Source organism: Mobula hypostoma, chromosome X1 (assembly GCF_963921235.1).
Source record: "Mobula hypostoma chromosome X1, sMobHyp1.1, whole genome shotgun sequence".
Classification (NCBI taxonomy): Eukaryota; Metazoa; Chordata; class Chondrichthyes; order Myliobatiformes; family Myliobatidae; genus Mobula; species Mobula hypostoma.
The window spans coordinates 34,986,297-35,003,861 of record NC_086128.1 but is presented as its reverse complement, the minus strand read 5'-3'; the positions used below and the strand labels follow the sequence as shown (position 1 = coordinate 35,003,861).

At 39.9% G+C, this 17,565-nt stretch overlaps 1 protein-coding gene across 3 annotated transcripts in view; it reads left to right on the top strand.

Moving 5' to 3' along the window:
• Nucleotides 1-12,246, top strand: part of rab5c (RAB5C, member RAS oncogene family) — a 45,326-nt gene extending 33,080 nt beyond the window's left edge. For all 3 annotated transcript variants that reach the window (XM_063037902.1, XM_063037903.1, XM_063037904.1), the window contains 3 exons: nucleotides 3,348-3,470; nucleotides 3,664-3,757; nucleotides 7,585-12,246. In XM_063037902.1, the coding sequence (XP_062893972.1) occupies nucleotides 3,348-3,470; nucleotides 3,664-3,757; nucleotides 7,585-7,700 (333 nt within the window). In that variant the 3' untranslated portion in view covers nucleotides 7,701-12,246. The remainder of the gene's footprint in view (nucleotides 1-3,347; nucleotides 3,471-3,663; nucleotides 3,758-7,584) is intronic.
• Nucleotides 12,247-17,565: the final 5,319 nt, after the last annotated feature.

The following is a 17,565-nucleotide window of genomic DNA, read 5'->3' as shown; positions in this document are numbered from 1 at the left end:
CTATCACTAAACTGCAGACAAAATCAAACTAGTGCACTTATTCTTGTCCGTTTGCCCAGAAGGACATGAAAAGATTTTTCCAAATCATTGGGATGGGTTAAAACACCATGCTAATACTATATTGACTGAACATGAAATTCACAGCTTCCCAATAAAAAGCAATTCTCAAATGCAAAATACCATACTAAAAATCAAATTAAGTACTTTCTGAAAATGTAACTTGGCAAATTTCTTTTGCCTTTGAATTTACTAAGTGATTTGCAATGACTTCCCATTTTTAAAAAAAACACATCAGCAGCTGTTATAAGCAGGCTATGATCTACTGAGTTTCCAATGAGGAAATCTAACTTTGGAGGCATTGCTCCAAATTTTGTTTTCATTCACTTCCTTTATGATGCAAGTAGTCAGCATTTATTTGCATTAGAATGCTTAAATATTCTGCACTCAAGCATCAAAGATTCAACCTTTTTTAATTTATGCTTGCTGCTTGATAAGAGCTTTACCCTGTGCCTGATGTACTTGACAGATTATAGTCAGGTGATTTACATTTGGTTTTGCTGATTACTGCCACCAATGGTTTGACATGAGCATACAAGTCTGCCATATTTTACTTGTATAGCAAATCTTTGACAGTATTGTAGGAATTGTGACCTGTAACTTTCATAGCTGCATCTGGTTAAACTTTCTTAACTTGAAATATTGATGTACATTTATTTTGATTAGCTACCAAGATTTTCCCCCAACTTACAGTACTGTGCAAAAGTCTTAGGCACATGTAAAAAAAAATCTGTAAAGTGAGGATGCTTTCAAAAATAGTTTCTAAATATTAAAAAATTTACTGTAAAGAGCAGTAAGCATTAAAAAGCTACATCTAATCAATATTTGGTGTGATCACCCTTTGCCTTTTAATACTACATCTGTTCTCTTCGTTACACTTGTCATGCAGTTTTATAAGAAAGTTGGCTAGCGGATTGTTCCAAGCATCTTGGAGAACTTGCCACAGTTCTGCAGACTTAGTCTTGCTTGCTTCTGTCTCTCCAGGCAATCCCAGACTGCCTCGATGTTGATATCGGGGCTCTGTGGAGGCTGTACCATTTGTTGCAGAACTCCTTATTCTTTTTGCTGAAGATGATTCTCTATGACCTGAGCCATGTGTTTGGGGTCATTGTCTTGCTGCAGACTGAAGCTGGAACTAATCAGACACCTGCATGTTGGATGAGGATCTGCTTGTACTTCTCAGCATTGAGGATTCCATTAATTCTGACTAGATCACCAGCTCCATTTGAAGAAATGCAGCCCCAAACCTGCAAAGAACCTCTGCTGTACTTCACTATTGGCTGCAGACACTCATCCATGTAGTGATCTCCAGCTCTTCTGTGGACAAACTGCCTCCTTTTTGAGCCAAAAATTTGAAATTTTGACTCATTAGTCCAGAGCACTTGTTCAGCATCCTAGTCCTTATGTTTTTTGTGTGTAGGTGAGTCTCTTGACTTTGTTTCCACTTCAGAGAAATAGCTTTTTGACAACAACTCTTCCATGAAAACCACTTCTGAGGAGACTTCGCCAGACTGTAGAGGGATTTACCTGGGTGTTGGTTGTTTCTGTGATTTCAGAGCTGATGGCAGTGCTGGACTTCCCATTTAGAAGAGGTGTCATATCTTGTCTGCTGCGCTGTTTCCATAGCTGACCACTGCATTTCTCGTCCTCAATCTTGCCCATTTCTTTGTGCTGCTTCAGAAGAGCTTGGACAGCACACCTTAAAACTCCTGTTTGCTGCAAAATTTCTGCTTGGGAGAGGCTCGCTGATGCAGAATGACCACTTTTTGTCTTGTTGCTATGCGCTCTCTTGCCATGGTGTCGGAATTGATGATTTGAAGGTTAAACTATCTTATCTGCCGCACCCTCACCTTTTAATTTGGTTGTCCTTCACCCAATTTGATTTCTTCTACACCCGTTTCTGTTTAAGTTAATCATTTTAGTTCATTCAACTCATTGTCACTGATTATTAGCACCTGTTTGTTATCTTCATTTGTTCATGCACTGGGTTATATACATGCAAAGTAAGCAAGTTTTTGAAAAGTTGTCTATTAATATGTTTAATGAAATACAAAACATTTCTCTAACATATAATCTTTTTTTTGAAAAGTGAATGTTTGGAAATCTAAATTTTGCTCTTTTCTCCTGACACACTAATGCAGAAGACAAAATTAACACCTAAAACAGATTTGTATCATTTGCACAGTACTGTATGTCCACTTTCCTTTGGCAGATCATAAACAAAGAGATTCTGCAAATGCTAGAAATCCAGAGCAGCACACAAGATACTGGAGGAGCTCAGCAGGTCAGGCAGCATCTATGGAGAGAAATAGAGTCAACTTTTAGGGCCGAGACCCTTCAGGACCGGAAAGGAAGGAGAAGGGGGGTAACTTCCAACCTGATGGCATAAATATCAGTTTTTCCCTCTGGTAATTTTTTCCCCCATCTCCCTTTCTTCTTGTTTGCCACTTTGATCTCATCTCTTCTCACCGGCCTCTCACTTCCCCCTGATGCCCCCCTTTCTCCCATGGTCCAGTCTCCTCTCCTATCGGATTCCTTCCCCAGACGTTTGCCTTTTCTAGTTACTACCTCCCAGCTTCACTTCCCCCTCCCCCACCCACCTGGCTTCAGCTATCACCTAACTTCTCCTCCTTGCCTTCCCCCCACATTTATTATGGCATCTTGTCTTCTCTTCCCTCCCACCACCCCCCCCAGTCCTGATGAAGGGTCTTGGCCAAAACATCAACTGTTGATTCATTTCCATAGATGCCTGACTTGCTGAGTTCTAGCATTTTGTGTGTGCCTTTGGCTGAGCCAGGTTTAATTGCACGGGTGTGCTTCTTATCTTAGGCTATGGTGTGGCAGGTAACTAAATACTGCAGTGGAAGGCAAATTGAAAAGCTACATCACTCACTGAAATGTTCAGGGCTGCACAGTAGCATAGTGGTTAGCACCATGCTTTATAGTACCAGCGACCTGGATTCAATTCCCACCGCTGTCCTGTAAGGAGTTTGTACGTTCTCCCTGCCTGGATTTCCTTCGGGTGCTTCAGATTCCTCCCACAGTCCAAAGATGTATGTTTGGTAGGATAATTGGTCATCAGGTGATTGCTGAGCAGTGTGGCTGAAAGGGCTGGAAGTCTCCACAGTGTATCTCAATAAATGTTTAGGACACTCTGCCAGTCATCCAAGTTAACTAATACAGATTGGTCAGTACTGTGCCACTTCCTAACAAGTCATTGCTAAACAAGAATTAGAAATCTTGCAGATCTTCAGGTCTACATATAACGAATATAATGTTTAATTCTGAAGGATACGTTTGCACGGGCTAAGAACTGGGTAAAGGAACTGCAGCGACAAGCCAGTCCAAATATAGTGATTGCATTAGCTGGGAACAAGGCTGACCTTGCAAATAAAAGAGCAGTGGAATTTCAGGTAGGTCACTGTATACAATTGCATTTTTATGTCATCTGCTACTACCCACTCTCCCAACTCCGACATCTTTGCACAGGAACAAAATATGCTCATTCTATCCTGTTACATAAAATGAAGTTCTTACAGAAGAATTTTTTGCAATTTAGATGTGTTAAACTATAGATAATTGGTTAGAAGTTGCTTTCTCTTGCAGGAAGCACAAGCATATGCAGAAGACAACAGCTTGCTGTTCATGGAGACATCAGCAAAGACAGCAATGAATGTGAATGAAATATTTATGGCCATAGGTATGTGACTATTTTTATTCTTAAATGTTTTTTTTGTCTCCTGTCATTTGAGTTTGACCTTTGAGATGACAACTTGCATTTGGAACTGCTTTGAGGAATCATTTTGGCTTGCTTTTGTGTTCTTGTAGGAAAAGTTGGGCTTTACAAACTTAAAATAGTAAATTACTTGCACTAAATGTTGTCACAGCAGTATTTATGTAAATTACAGGGACTATATCACTGGAAGTTTTCAACTACAGTGGATTCCAGCTAATCAGGTATTCATCAGGGCAGCTGTTTATTTGGGACAACTTTTAAATAACAAAAAACTAATCAAGAAAGTAGCCAGGATTCCCTTCGTTTATTTGCCCCTATGCTGCATAATAGGGGCAGGAGACTCTTGCTGACAGTTTCTAACTCGCATCAGATGCGTGCATTTGTGTGGCTGTTAGACATTATCATGCTTAGAGCAAACAGTTTTTAAATAGCATCAGTTGTGTGCACTTGTGTTCAAAAAAAAAAACAATGTTTTTTTGGGTCACTGATAGTTGATGAGAAGTAAGCAGTAAGACAATTCAGAACTTTTGCTCACTGCGGTTTCAAGCAGTCAGGCTTGGAGATGCCAGAAACAGTCAGGAGTGAAAATGAAACCATTACTTTCATTACTTCATGTTAGGAACTATGAAGAATTTGAAGGTATTGACAATCATCTTAAATGTTACAACTAAAATTAAGATTTGGAAGCTGCAATCACCAATAGCATTGTATGAAGGTAGTCTATTATCAGCACTCGGTAACTGCACTGATTTTGTTCATTCAGTCAATTGGTAGAACATGGCAGCCTACCCTAGAGGAATTCCTCCATTGATAACTATTGGGGACTAATAATTTTATAGTACTGTGCTGATCTAATTTGTTCTGTATTTCATTTAAATACATTTTTTATTGCATAGTCAAATGGTAGTTTGTCTTGTACTTAACTATTTTCATGAAATTTCAGCTAATTGGAGCAAAATGTACTGGTCCTGATGTATTGCAATTAAACAGAATCCACTGCTTAATGTTGCATCATTAATAACAGGATATTACTGTTTGAAAGAAATACAGAATTGCTTCTTTAGATAAACTTGAGGCCCTCAGGTCGGGATTGACCATAGATGTTGCGTCCCAGCTGTCTTCATGAAACGCAAACCAGGGCAATATGTGGCAAGCAAGCTGTTGCCCATGTAGCAGGCTTTCCCTCTCCACTCAGCATATGAATCGAAAGGAATTGTAGAGACCAATACAGTTTTGCACCAGCAGTGTCGCAGGAGTTGCTGGTCAGCATTGAACTCTATGTAGGACTTCGTGAAGGGCTCCAACTCCAGATTTTTCTTCTGGGTTTGCTCCCGAAGCTTTCCATATAGGTGGATATAGCCACAATGCAGTGGAGGTTTCAGATCAATTTTGCTTCTAGATGAGCTGCAACCATGGCTGATGAGCCCCATCTGCCTGAAGCGACTGGTTTTCAGACGCCAGTAACCCACCTTTGTCCCTCCTCCTGTCAGTAGAAATGGCTCCACTGGGCTTAGTAGCTAAACCACACGTGAAGGTCAGGAGCTGCATTTTGGTTGTCAAAGGCTATTTGAGAGAGAGACACCACTGGGAGCATTTAATGAGTAGTGGGAGATTATCCCCACTACCACCCCTGGCCATGATAACCTTAAATAACCTTGGATAAGCTGAATGTTGGCATTAAGTTGAGGCACTATCTTTATGTATTTATATCAAGCTAGTAAATGCTATTCTGGAGCTATCCAGATAATATAACCAGTAGGAAAACAATTAAGCTATGAAAGTGCTGTAGTTGCTAGGCTCGGTTATACTAACCAACTACTGCTACAACCATGAATAAGGCACAACAGTCTGACCACTGATTAGGCCTTGGCAGGGAAATGCTAAAATCCATTTAACAGGTAGTGAGAATGGACTTATGAAATGGAAACTGTATTGAGCAAACTTAATGTATTTTTAAAATTGAATGATGGAATAAATAAGGAACCCAAAGAAATGTTGAATTTTGACTAGACAGCTTTCAGGAAGGTGACATAAAATGACTCAACAAAATTAGTGTACTGGATTAGGGGTTATATACTGGTGTGGAAGGTGTTTCATTGGTAGACAATAGTAGAATAAATGGATTATTTTCAGATTCAGAGGCTGGATAAATGAGGTCATCTGAAGTATATGGAATTTGGAGCTTCAAAGGAAAGATTTGCTTGTTTCCAGGGAAAGGTAAAGGACTGCCCATTCAGCATTAATGCCAAGAAGCCCAGGGACGGTGAATCCTCCAAACTTTCTGCTAAGAGGGCTTGTTCAGTTGCTCTTAGGTTGGTGCTTAGGTAAAAGATCAGGTGTAATTTGAATGGCAGATCAGGCAGGAAAGGATAAATATCTTGCAATTTTTTTTTTACAAGCTTAAAAAAAATAGTGACATAAAACAACTTGCCTGCACTTAGCCCCCTTTTCTAACATGCTTTGTTACCCCATTCAAATGAGAGAACATGTTACATACATCCAGTCCTTTGGTTCTAAGCTCATCTGAAGGGAGCTGTACAGTTCAGTATCAAGCTCATTAGTGAAGCAGAGGGTCAGATCATCAGCATCACCTCTGCTTTTAAGACATTGACCTATGCAATACTGTTATCTGGTGCTTCCTAAAAACTGCTGGCTCCATTCCGTTATCTGAAATGTTGATTTTTATATAATTTACATTTGAGCTAAGGTGGGAATTTTGTTCGTTTGTAGCGAAATGTTCAATTTAATATCATGTATTTTATTGCCCAAAATTAAACAGTGGAAGGGTTGTGTATTTTTGTGAATTGTCCTCCTGAATGCAGGTGTTCCAGTTCTTTAAAACTTAAATGTATTCCCCGAAAAAAAAAAGTACTTTTCAAAATAGTTCCACAGATCTTATAGAGAATGTACACTGAATGTATAGTATTAACAAGGTCCATGGTTACCAGTGTACACAGCCATGTTTATTTTGAAAATTTATGTATTTTATGAAAATTGACAGCCTAACATTGTCTTTATCTTAAGAATATTTCTTTCAATAACTCACGATATCCAACTAAACAGTGTCTTTCACCTTGTACATGCCCTCTTCACTGATAGGCAATGTAAGCCATAATACATATTTCAAGCATTAATTGCAAATTTTTCACTCTTCCCCTGTTAAAACATTGGCCAAAAGAGTTAAAAGGAAAATGCCGCTGCAACAATAAAAACAAATTAAAATGCTTTGAATAATAAGTGTACAAACATTGGGAATACTTGTAATGCGGGCAGCGGGATCAAGTATTTCTCCTGAAAAGTAAAAAGTGCTTAATTGGGCAGTTCACACACAACCTGTTGCATTGCAAAGCCTTCATCAGAATTTTGAGCTGAAATATTAACTGTTTCTCTTTCCTACCTGACCAGAATATTTCTAGCATTTTAATGCTAGATTTCTAGCACTTGCAATTTTTAACTTTGAAATATTTGTCCTCAATTAGAATGTCATTCTGGTGAAGCCTAAGGACAGTGTGAAGCTTATGGACAGTATAGAAATGTACCTGGGTTGAAAGGCACTCAGCAAAACAGGACATCTCAGGGATAGATGTGCATCCAAAGATGCTTCTTGCATCACGAGTAAAACAAAGATTTAATCATGATCCTATAATTAGCCGTAGGTTATGTGCATTAAATTCCTAATTATGGTGGGAATACAACTCAAGTGTTATAAGCTAGTAAATAGATTGTGAAATAATAAATATGAAATCAGTTGTTGGAACAACTTTTTTAAATTAAACATTTTTCTTTTACAGCCAAAAAGCTGCCGAAAAATGAACCTCAGAATGCAGGTGGAACCTCAGGACGAACCAGAGGCGTAGACCTCCAGGAGACCAGTCCACAGAGTCGGAGCCAGTGCTGCAGCAACTAAACTGGTAACTGGCAGGTGTCCTCACAGAACCCGACCGGAGCCCCTTCACCACTCGCACTTACCGCAAGAGCGGCCGCAGATCGCTGCATTGATTCTTCACACCACTCCGATCACCCAGAAGGAAATCCGCCAACACTTTTTCCATTAGAAAGAAGTTCTAAGTCTTAAATCACTTTTAATATCAACCTCTTTGCTCTTCCCTTCTAATTCCAGTGATGGATGCATGCACCAGTTATGTTGAGCCAACTTTACCTGGGCAATTCCTTCATTTTCAGACTGTACAACTTGTATAATATCTGGAGAGCGAAGATTTAAAAAAAAGATTAGGTGTCTTTTTGTGAATCTGCATAAAGAACTAAATACACAACCCTTCCAATAAATATTAACAAATTTAGATTAACAAGGGAATCAGCGGTTAAATGCTTGTGGTTTTGACCAAATCACAATTATGAATTTTGAAAGGGATCTCTATTTGTAATGCAAGTTTTCTTTGTATTCAATCAGTAGTAAACCATTATGTCCATAAAGCACCTTCCATTATAACTGTTTTGTTCTTCCTCTTTGTGTTCGGAAAGCATGGAGTTTTCTTTTTAGTTTCTAGTGTAATGCACTATTCTGTTCAAAACTTTTGCAATCTGCAAGTTTCAATGTCCATGGAGGTGATGTGATGTCCCTAATGTCAGCAATTACAATCTTGCACAATGCTTGGATTTGTGGAGAGTGTTCAGTCGTGCTGTGACTGTTGGCAATGAAAGCAAGTTTGCCTGTGTGAGAGATACCAGTCTGTAATAAAAACTTCTGTAATTTGACAAATAAAAATAGAGGGAGGTGTGAATTAACTCCAGTTTGTATTTGTTTTATAATATCTAACTTTTTAATTATCAGCTCCATTGGGATTGCATTACTTATAGTACAGATGAAGACAGTTAGCCAACAATATCATTTGTCTATTGAAGTATTAACTTTACCACCTTTCGCAAATGAATAACTAATAAGACTTGTTTCAAAGTATGCTTTAAGTACAGTATTACACTGGAAGTGTTGATAGCATCTTCAGACATTGCTGCCAGCTAGTTTTGAAATGGGCTAATATGACAAGGATTTAGAATGTTAACTTTGAAAACTACTTCTTAAAACTGCTAGTGATATTGAAACTCAATGTCCCCAGCAGCAAATTTTCTTTTCACTAGCTTCTGTAATTAGTGCTAGTTTTGGGATGTTTTGTGCTGAGTACATGAGGGCTGGGAGTACAAGAAAGTCTTGTTGCTGGTCAAAGTTTGCATTAATCGCACCACAATCTCAGACTGTGGTTTTCAAATGATTGTATGTGACTGGTATCAAACGTGGCTTGTACACGCCACTGTGCAACATCCCTTAATGTTCTGGAAATGAGGCACACTTTGGTAGCCAAGCACTAGTGTTTTAATACCCTTAAAGATAAGTGCTAATTACTTCTAATAAACTATCAACTTTAAAAAAAGTGTTGTATCTAGCTTCCTTTTACTAACATTGTGAACTTGCAATAAACAAAACCACTCCAATTTCATGTAAGGTGCTGTGGTTTCCTGAATAAACCCAGGTTCTTTAAATGTGCAGAGGACATCGATCTCTAAAAGAACAGAAACCCACCATTTGTGTAAGAAGCTCGAAGCATTTAACAGCAGATCATATTTTTTGGTTGCTTTCAACACCTGAATTTGGAGAAGTTAGGAAATTAGCAGTCTAGTGGGTCATGTTTGTGGTATGAATAAAAAAAAATACGTTCTTCTGATCCAAAACATAAATGGAATATCTAAGATTGTTCCAGATCAGTATATCAAAGAACCAACAGTGCAAGTCTAGTATAATGCAATGAGTGGATGAATCTGGTAATTAAAGGAAAAGTAGTGATAATGTTAGAAGTTTGGGAATGATCAAGGTCTTAAATAAAACAAGTTTATGGTATGAGGTATGGCTTTGCTAAAATAGATTGGAAAACTACCAGTCTTAAGAACTTGGTATACAGTTTACAATGTGCGGCTTTATGCACAAGCACTTGTCACTGGAAAAGTAATCCAGCTCTGGCTAACAAAATTTCACAAGGCTTGGTATTGCTGAAAAGTTGAATTATGTTGCCATGCAGAATTTGGCAAGAGAATACCATTATATAAAGAAAGGGGAAGTAGATGAGTTGTAATCCATTGATGAAAATAAAAGCAGATTGTAAACTTTTATACATATGTGAAAAGGAAAATTGGCAAAAATTGTATTTGGGAATATTGTATTGGAAAATTTGAATTGAAATTGTTATTATGAAAGAAGGTATGAGAGACCTCTAAAATAAAGGATGTGAATTACTGCAGCAAAAGAAGTTTAATGATGCAGCCTTGACAGCTGTCTCCATTGGAATTTGTCTGTGGGTGGATTCACTGAGAATCATCGCTTGCCTGTGATTATTAAGCAGGTTAAGATTAATGAGTTTTTGAAGCCAACCAAATTGGGAATCCTCCTTTCCCTTGGTTGACTGAATCAAAATCTAAAGATCAAAAAACAACAATAACATTGCAGTGTCTATCTAATTCACTTATTCCAGATCTTCATTCCACTTGCATTCCACAGTGCCTTAGAAAAAATATTCAACCCCCACAACCATTTTCACATTTTACTCTATTTTATAAATTTAAAATATATTAAAGTAGGATTTTTGTGCTAATCTACAAAATATTGTGCATCATGTCAAATCAAAAGAAAAATTCCAAAACCTCTCAACAATTGAATAAAAATTAAGATTGAAAATATTCATCCCCTTTGTAATTACTACACTAACTTTACTCAAGTGCAATACTGTATGTTGCCTTACTAATTCACCCAATTTCTTGATGTGGAAAATTGGAAGATAAGCTCCTTTCAAAGGATTCCTAAGAATAAATACCCCTCTCTGTAAGGTCTAACAGACCATATCAAAATGAAGATAAATTAGGGAAATAAAGGAGCACAAATCTGGAGGAGGATACAATACCATCTCAAAGGCACTGAAAATACCTTGGAACTCAGTGCAATCCAATGTTTTTAAAAAAAAAGTGAAGCCACAGTAGTCAGGGCACCCCTCTAAATTTAGTTGCTGGAGAAGAATGGCACTTGTAAGTGAGGCTGCTGTGACACAAACAGACACTCTGAGTGAGCTGCAGAAGTCAGGTGGTTGCAACTGGAGATGGAGTTCATGGCTCTGCAATCTCTAAGGCCTTGTACAAGTTTAAAGAGGAGTGACAAATAGCTTTGGCTTGGGGAGGGGAAAATATATCCTTGCTCATAAAGACTTTTCAGAGTGACACTTAGAAGATACTGTGTAAAGATGTGGAAGAAGGTCTTGTGGTTAGATCAGACTAAAGTGGGAATTTTTGGCTCCACTCTAAGCAGTACGTGTGATGTAAATTTAATATTGCACCTCAGCCAGGTAACAACATCCCTAATGTAAAGTATGGTGGAGGTAGCATCATGCCATAGGGATGCCTTTCAGCAGCAGGGACTGGAAATCTGGTCAGGATTGATGGGAAGATGAATGCTGCTAAATACAAAGAATTCCTTGATTTAAAAATCTGCTAGCCTCTGGCAGAAAACTTAAACTGGGGGGGAAGTTCATCTTTCAGTAAGATAACTTCAAAGCACACTGTCAGAGCAACCGTGGAGTGACTTCAAATGAAGAAAATTGCTGTCCTTGAATGGCCCAGCCAGACTCCTGACCTTAACCTGATGGAATGTCTTTAGTTAAACTTCAAGATTTATGTTCACCACTGCTCCCCAAATAACCTGGCACAACTTGAGCAATTTTGCAAGAAGGGATGGGCAAATCTTGCTCCATCACATTGTGCAAAGCTAATAGAGACTTATCCAAAAAGACTACTGCCTCGAGAGGTGGTTCAATTAAGTACTGAGCAAAGGGGGGTGAATACTTTTGAAATGCTGACATTTCAGGTTTTGAATTTTTAGTTTTCGTGCTTTACAATTTTCTTTGTTATGGCTCCAATGTGGAAAAAAGAACATGTGATTCACCATTTTTAAAAAAAAATGTTAAATTGAGCAAAGTCGCTGTTTGTAATACTCATTTATGTGAACGAAAGGTTGGGGGCTGAATATTTTACAAGGTGTTGTATTTTTTGTCTGAAGCGCTGTATATATAATTGAATGTATTTGTATTGGTGTGATCCTGTATTCTCTGATTCTAAATGAGTAATTTAATGTAAGCTTCCAGACTTGTGCAGTACAAATGTCTTGCAGGTGTAGTCTCTTCTTGGACAATTTGAAGATCCCAAGTTTCTCTGATCCTTATGCATTTTCTGTTGGGGATTATCCTCATGGTTTTTTTGTTCTGGTTTGCCTCCAGTCCTTAACCAGTTTGTCACCAGAACTCAGAGCATTGTGGGCATGTTATGTTGATTCCGAATGTGTGGCAACACTTCCAGGGTGCCCTTACCACATCTTTGGGTGTGTTGGTTGTTTACACAAACAACGCATTTCATTGTATGTCTCAATGTACATGTGATAAATAAATCTGAATCTAATTAATTAATTCTTGGTGTAACTGTTTGCTTCAATTTCCTTTGCAGAGAATTGGCACCTTGTCTTCTTTTCATGTGCCCTCATTTCTGTCATTTAGTTGCCATCTGCACCAACCTTCCTGCTGATTTTTGTTGGCCAGGAACAGAAAACTGATTTGTAGTAGAGAAGTGGAATTCCACTTGTAAACGTGTCCCTAGTTCCATTTTAGTTTGATCCCTTTGCTTCAAAATTTATCAACTAAATTTGGAATCAGAGTATGATATATTTCTGAAGCTGGGTGAATATTGAAGAGATCTGGATACATGAGCTCACCCATTACAAGAATTAAAAATGCAATTAGGATTCAGAATCTAGCAGACAAAAAATGCAGCACGTTGAACTCAGCAAATATAGGTTTTCTTATGTGAATCTTGTGTCTCTACACATGCAGATTCATTTTGATTTATTACCTCAACTATAGACCCAGTGGCCACTGAGTGTACGTTCATCAGTTTTTTTGCTGCTGTAGCCCATCCTCATCAAGGTTTGATGTGTTGTGCGTTCAGAGATTCTTGTTCGCACGCCACCATTTTGACATGCGGTTATTTGAGTTACTGTCACCTTTATATCAGCCTGAAGCAGTCTGGCCATTCTCTGACCTTTCTCATTAGCAAGGCATTTTTGTCAACTACCACTCAATGGGTGGTTCTGTTTTTCATACCACTCTCTAAACTCCAGAGACTTGTTGAATGAAAATCCCAGGAGATCAGCAGTTTCTGATGTAGTCAAACCACCCCATCTGGCACCAACAATCATTCCATGGTCAAGGTCACTTCGACCATAAGACATAGGAACAGAATTAGACTATTTGCCCCTCGAGTCTGTTCTGCAATTCGATCATCTGCCTTCTCCCTATAACCTTTGATGTCCTGATTAACCAAGAGTCTATCAACCTCTGCTTTAAATATATCTAATGACTTGGCCTCCTCAGCTGTCTGTGGCAATGCATTCCACAGATTCACCACCCTCTGGCTAAAGAAATCCCTGCTTGTTTCTGTTCTAAATGGAAGTCCCTCTATTCTGAAGCTGCTCTCTGGTCCTAGACTCTCCCACAATAGGAAACATCTTCTCCACATCATCTCCAAGCCTTTCGATATTTGATAGATTTCAATGAGATCCCTCTTCATTGTTCTAAACTCCAGTGAATACAGGCCCAGAGCTATCAAATGCTCCTCATGCATTAACCCTTTCATTTCCAGAATCATTCTTGTGAACCTCCTCTGGACCGTCTCCAATGTTAGTGCATTTCCCCTTAGATAGGGGCCCAAAACTGCTCATAATACTCCAAGTGCAATCTTATCAATGCCTTATAAAGCTTTAGCATTACATCCTTGCTTTCTATTCTAGTCCTCTTGAAATGAATACTAACATTGCATTTGCCTTCCTTACCACTGACTCAACCTGCAAGTTAACCTTTAGGGCATCTTACACAAGGACTCCCAAGTCCCTTTACACCTCTGATCTTTCAATTTTCTCCCAGTTTAGGAAATAGTCTAATCCTTTATTCCTTCTACCAAAGTGAAATACCATACACTTCCCTACACTATATTCCATCTGCCATTTTTTTGCCCATTCTCCCAATCTGTCAATGTCCTTCTGCAGACGTCCTGCTTCCTCAACACTACCTGCCCCTCCACCTATCTTTGTATCAACGCAAACTTGGCCTCAAAGCCATCAATTCCGTCATCCAAATCATTGACGTATAACATGAAAAGCAGCGGCCCCAACACCGACTACTGTGGAACACCACTAGTCACTGGCCGTCAATCAGAAAAGGTTTCCTTTATTCCCACTCATTGCCTCCTGCTAATCAGCCAATCTTTTTTCTATGCTACTATCTTTCCTCTAATACTATGGGCTCTTGTTAAACAGTCTCATGTGCAGCACTTTGTCAAAGACCTTCTGAAAATCCAAGTAAACAACATCCACTGACTCTCCTTTGGCTACCTCATGGATCCCCAACCTTTTTTATGCCATGGACCAATACCATTAAGCAAGTGGTCCATGGACCCCAGTTGGGAACCCCTGGACTACCCTGTTTGTTATATTTCCTCAAAGAATCCCAACAGTTTTGTCAGGCAAGATGTCCCCTTAAGGAAACCATGCAGATGTTACTGAGTTTCCTTTCTTCTGCTTCACTCCCTCCTTAAAGAGTGAAGTGATGTTTGCAGTTTTCCAGTGCTAAGGAACCAGTCCAGAACCTAGTGAATTATGAAAAATCATTACTAATACCTCCACAATCTCTTCTGCTACTTCTTTCAGAACCTAGGTTGTAGTCCATCTGGTCCAGTTGACTTATCTACCTTCAGACTTTTCAGCATCCCAAGCACTATCTTATTAATAGCAACTACACTCACTTCTACCATCTGACACTCTCAAATTTCTGGCATACTACTAGTGTCTTCTACAGTGAAGATTGACACAAAACACAAGTTTCTCTGCCATTTCTTTGTCCCCCATGATACCTTTCCAGCATCATTTTCCAAAGGTCCAATATCCACTCTCACCTGCTTTTTACTCTTTAAAAGCTTCCCAAACTTATAACCTCCCGCTAATTTTTGCTATATTATGTGCTCTCTCTTTTCCTTTAATGCTGTCTTTGACTTCCCTTGTCAGCCACAGTTGCATCATCCTTCCCCTAGAATACTTCTTCATCTTTAGGATATATCTATCCTGCACCTTCCAAATTACCGCTAGATACATCAACAACTAACTTCAGTCACCACCATCAGATCTGTATATTTTTTAGGCATTCGTTAGGCTCGTGAGACCATGGATTTGCGCCTTGGAAGGGTTCCAGGCCTGGGCAAAGTTGTATGGAAGACCGGCAGTTGCCCATGCTGCAAGTTTCCCCTCTCCACGCCACCGATGTTGTCCAAGGGAAGGGCATTTGGACCCATACAGTTTGGCACCGGTGTAATCGCAGAGCAATGTGTGGTTAAGTGCCTTGCTCAAGGACACAACATGCTGCCTCAGCCAAGGCTCGAACTAGCGACCTTCAGATCACTAGATGAACGCCTTAACCACTTGGCCATGTGTCAACACTGTATATGGACTGTAGATCAAATGTAAAATGCAGCACTGGACAATGGGTTCCTAAGAGCCATGTATAACAGTTAATGAGAAGACCAGACAATACAGATTAAAATTCAACTGACTGTCTGTGGTGTGAGTGCAAAGCAAGAGGTGGGAAGATTGCGTGTAGTTCAAAGGAAGCATTGTGGATGTGTTGTAACATGGAATTGGCCATTGATCTTTAGCATATAAAATATCATATAGTGTTGGGTCAAGCAGGCCTCTTCCTCTGAAAGTGTCTCAACATGATGGCTGCTGTGTCTCATTTTGTCAAATAAATAGTCTATTTCATATCTACCAGTTACTCCTCTCTGGTGACTTTGTTCATGCAACAACACTGGGGGCTCGTCTGGGCTAACTTCTTGTAACCCATCGTGTGGCCAGTGATCTCAGTAGTCTAAGTGGGTGAGTAATTTTAAAATTAGCACTCACACTTGAACCCGTTTGGCTCGGTGGCTATGGGAGTGCGAGGTATCACCAACATGGTGGAGAGCTGAACTGGTAGATATAAAATGTAGTGTGGTGTCTGTGTGTGTATGCATGTATGTTTATGTATGACATTAAACTTTGTGTTTTAATTCGGCGAGATGGTGCCACCAGTTGCGAAGGGTGGTTATTGAAGGTTTGTGATGCCATTGGAGGGGGCATGTATACTCATTCCAGGAGCTGTATTTAGACAAACATGTTTGCAAGTGTGTGTGTGCCTTGGTGTAACAGTTAGATGCAAAGGAATACAGCAGGCATCATGAGTTCAGATGCACATAGGTGGCAGTTTGCAGAGTACATATTCTGCGGTTTTATATGTGTACTGTTTAACATGTGTCCATCACTTATATTTTGCACAGTATGAGAATTAGTGTGGAGATATTTCAGGGAGAAGTTTTACCCAGATATATCAGTTGGGATGGCACCAAATAAGGTCAAGCAATGTCAGGTCGAGAACCCTGATGTCCTGAGTGAGCCCTTGACTTTGATTACAACCATTCATAAGCCCTTCACCGCCAGAGAGAAGCACAGTATTTTGTCAGACCTGTCTTCACTGCAGAAGTGCAGAATTCTGGCGCAAGCTCGAGGAGGTGGTTAAAATTCACCAGATGTACCTTAAAGATATACATGTGTTGGTAAAAGTGAAGTGCCCGAGGAATATGTAGGGGAGTATGGCCCAGGGAGTGCAGGATGGTACGTGGGCAACTACCAGGAACGCCAGCAATGAAGAGAGATATTGTTTCTTTAAGGGGGAAGTGAGGCAGCAATTGAAGGGAGGTGAGAGTAACAGAGGAACAATAATGTCAGTGGTTCAAAGAGCTGATGGGACAGCCATGGACTATGCAGAGCATACAGCAAATATCGAGTGTATGAGGAGTATTCAGGGTTGGATAATCCAGGGAGGGACGATCCAGTCTTCCTGAAAATGCTGAAGAAGGGCGTGTGCTCAGCCAGCCAGGAAGTTTTAGATTTAGCGATAGTGGTGGGATCAACCTATCCGTGATAGTTTCATTGGCCTCTGAGATAGAGCAGAGGAGGGGAAAGAGAAGTTGTAAAGTGGTTGTAGTGAATGTAGCTGGCATGACATCACAGAGTGGCTGCTTTGTGTGCCAGCACCCAGGGCACGAAGCATGAAACTGCTGGAATACACGTGGGAGGGTAAAGGAATGATTTGTTACAGTTGTGGTCTCTCAGCCCATGGTTGGAGACAGTGTTCTGAAAAGAGAGCGAAGTGTGAGAATCACTTACCAAAGCAGGGAGAATGCACTGCAGCTCCCTCTGTTTCTGATCTGACTGCTGACCAGATTACAGAGCCGGGGAGATGAGACAAACGCAACTGTGGTGGTCATCCATAGATGTATACAAGAGGTTTATTGGGGGTGGGCAATGTGAAATGTTAGTGGACACGTGATCGTCAGTATTAGTAACTGATCTACAGGAGAGATGAGTTACATTACCAGTGCAGGAGGTGAAACGATGAGGACGGAGAGAAGTCAGCCCCAGGTGCTTGTGATTGAGGACGAGCAGCTTCCTGTCGATTTCTGGGTGAGCCCAAACAATGAAGGTACTATCCTGGGAAAAGACACACTGAGTAAGGCAGATGCTATCTTAGACTCAGCAAAAGGAGCAATATCTTGGACAAGGCAGGGACATTGAACATGTGTGACCCACAAAGCAATTGACATGGCCCACAGAGAGACAGCGGCCCCAGTCAAGGAGGAGAGACAGG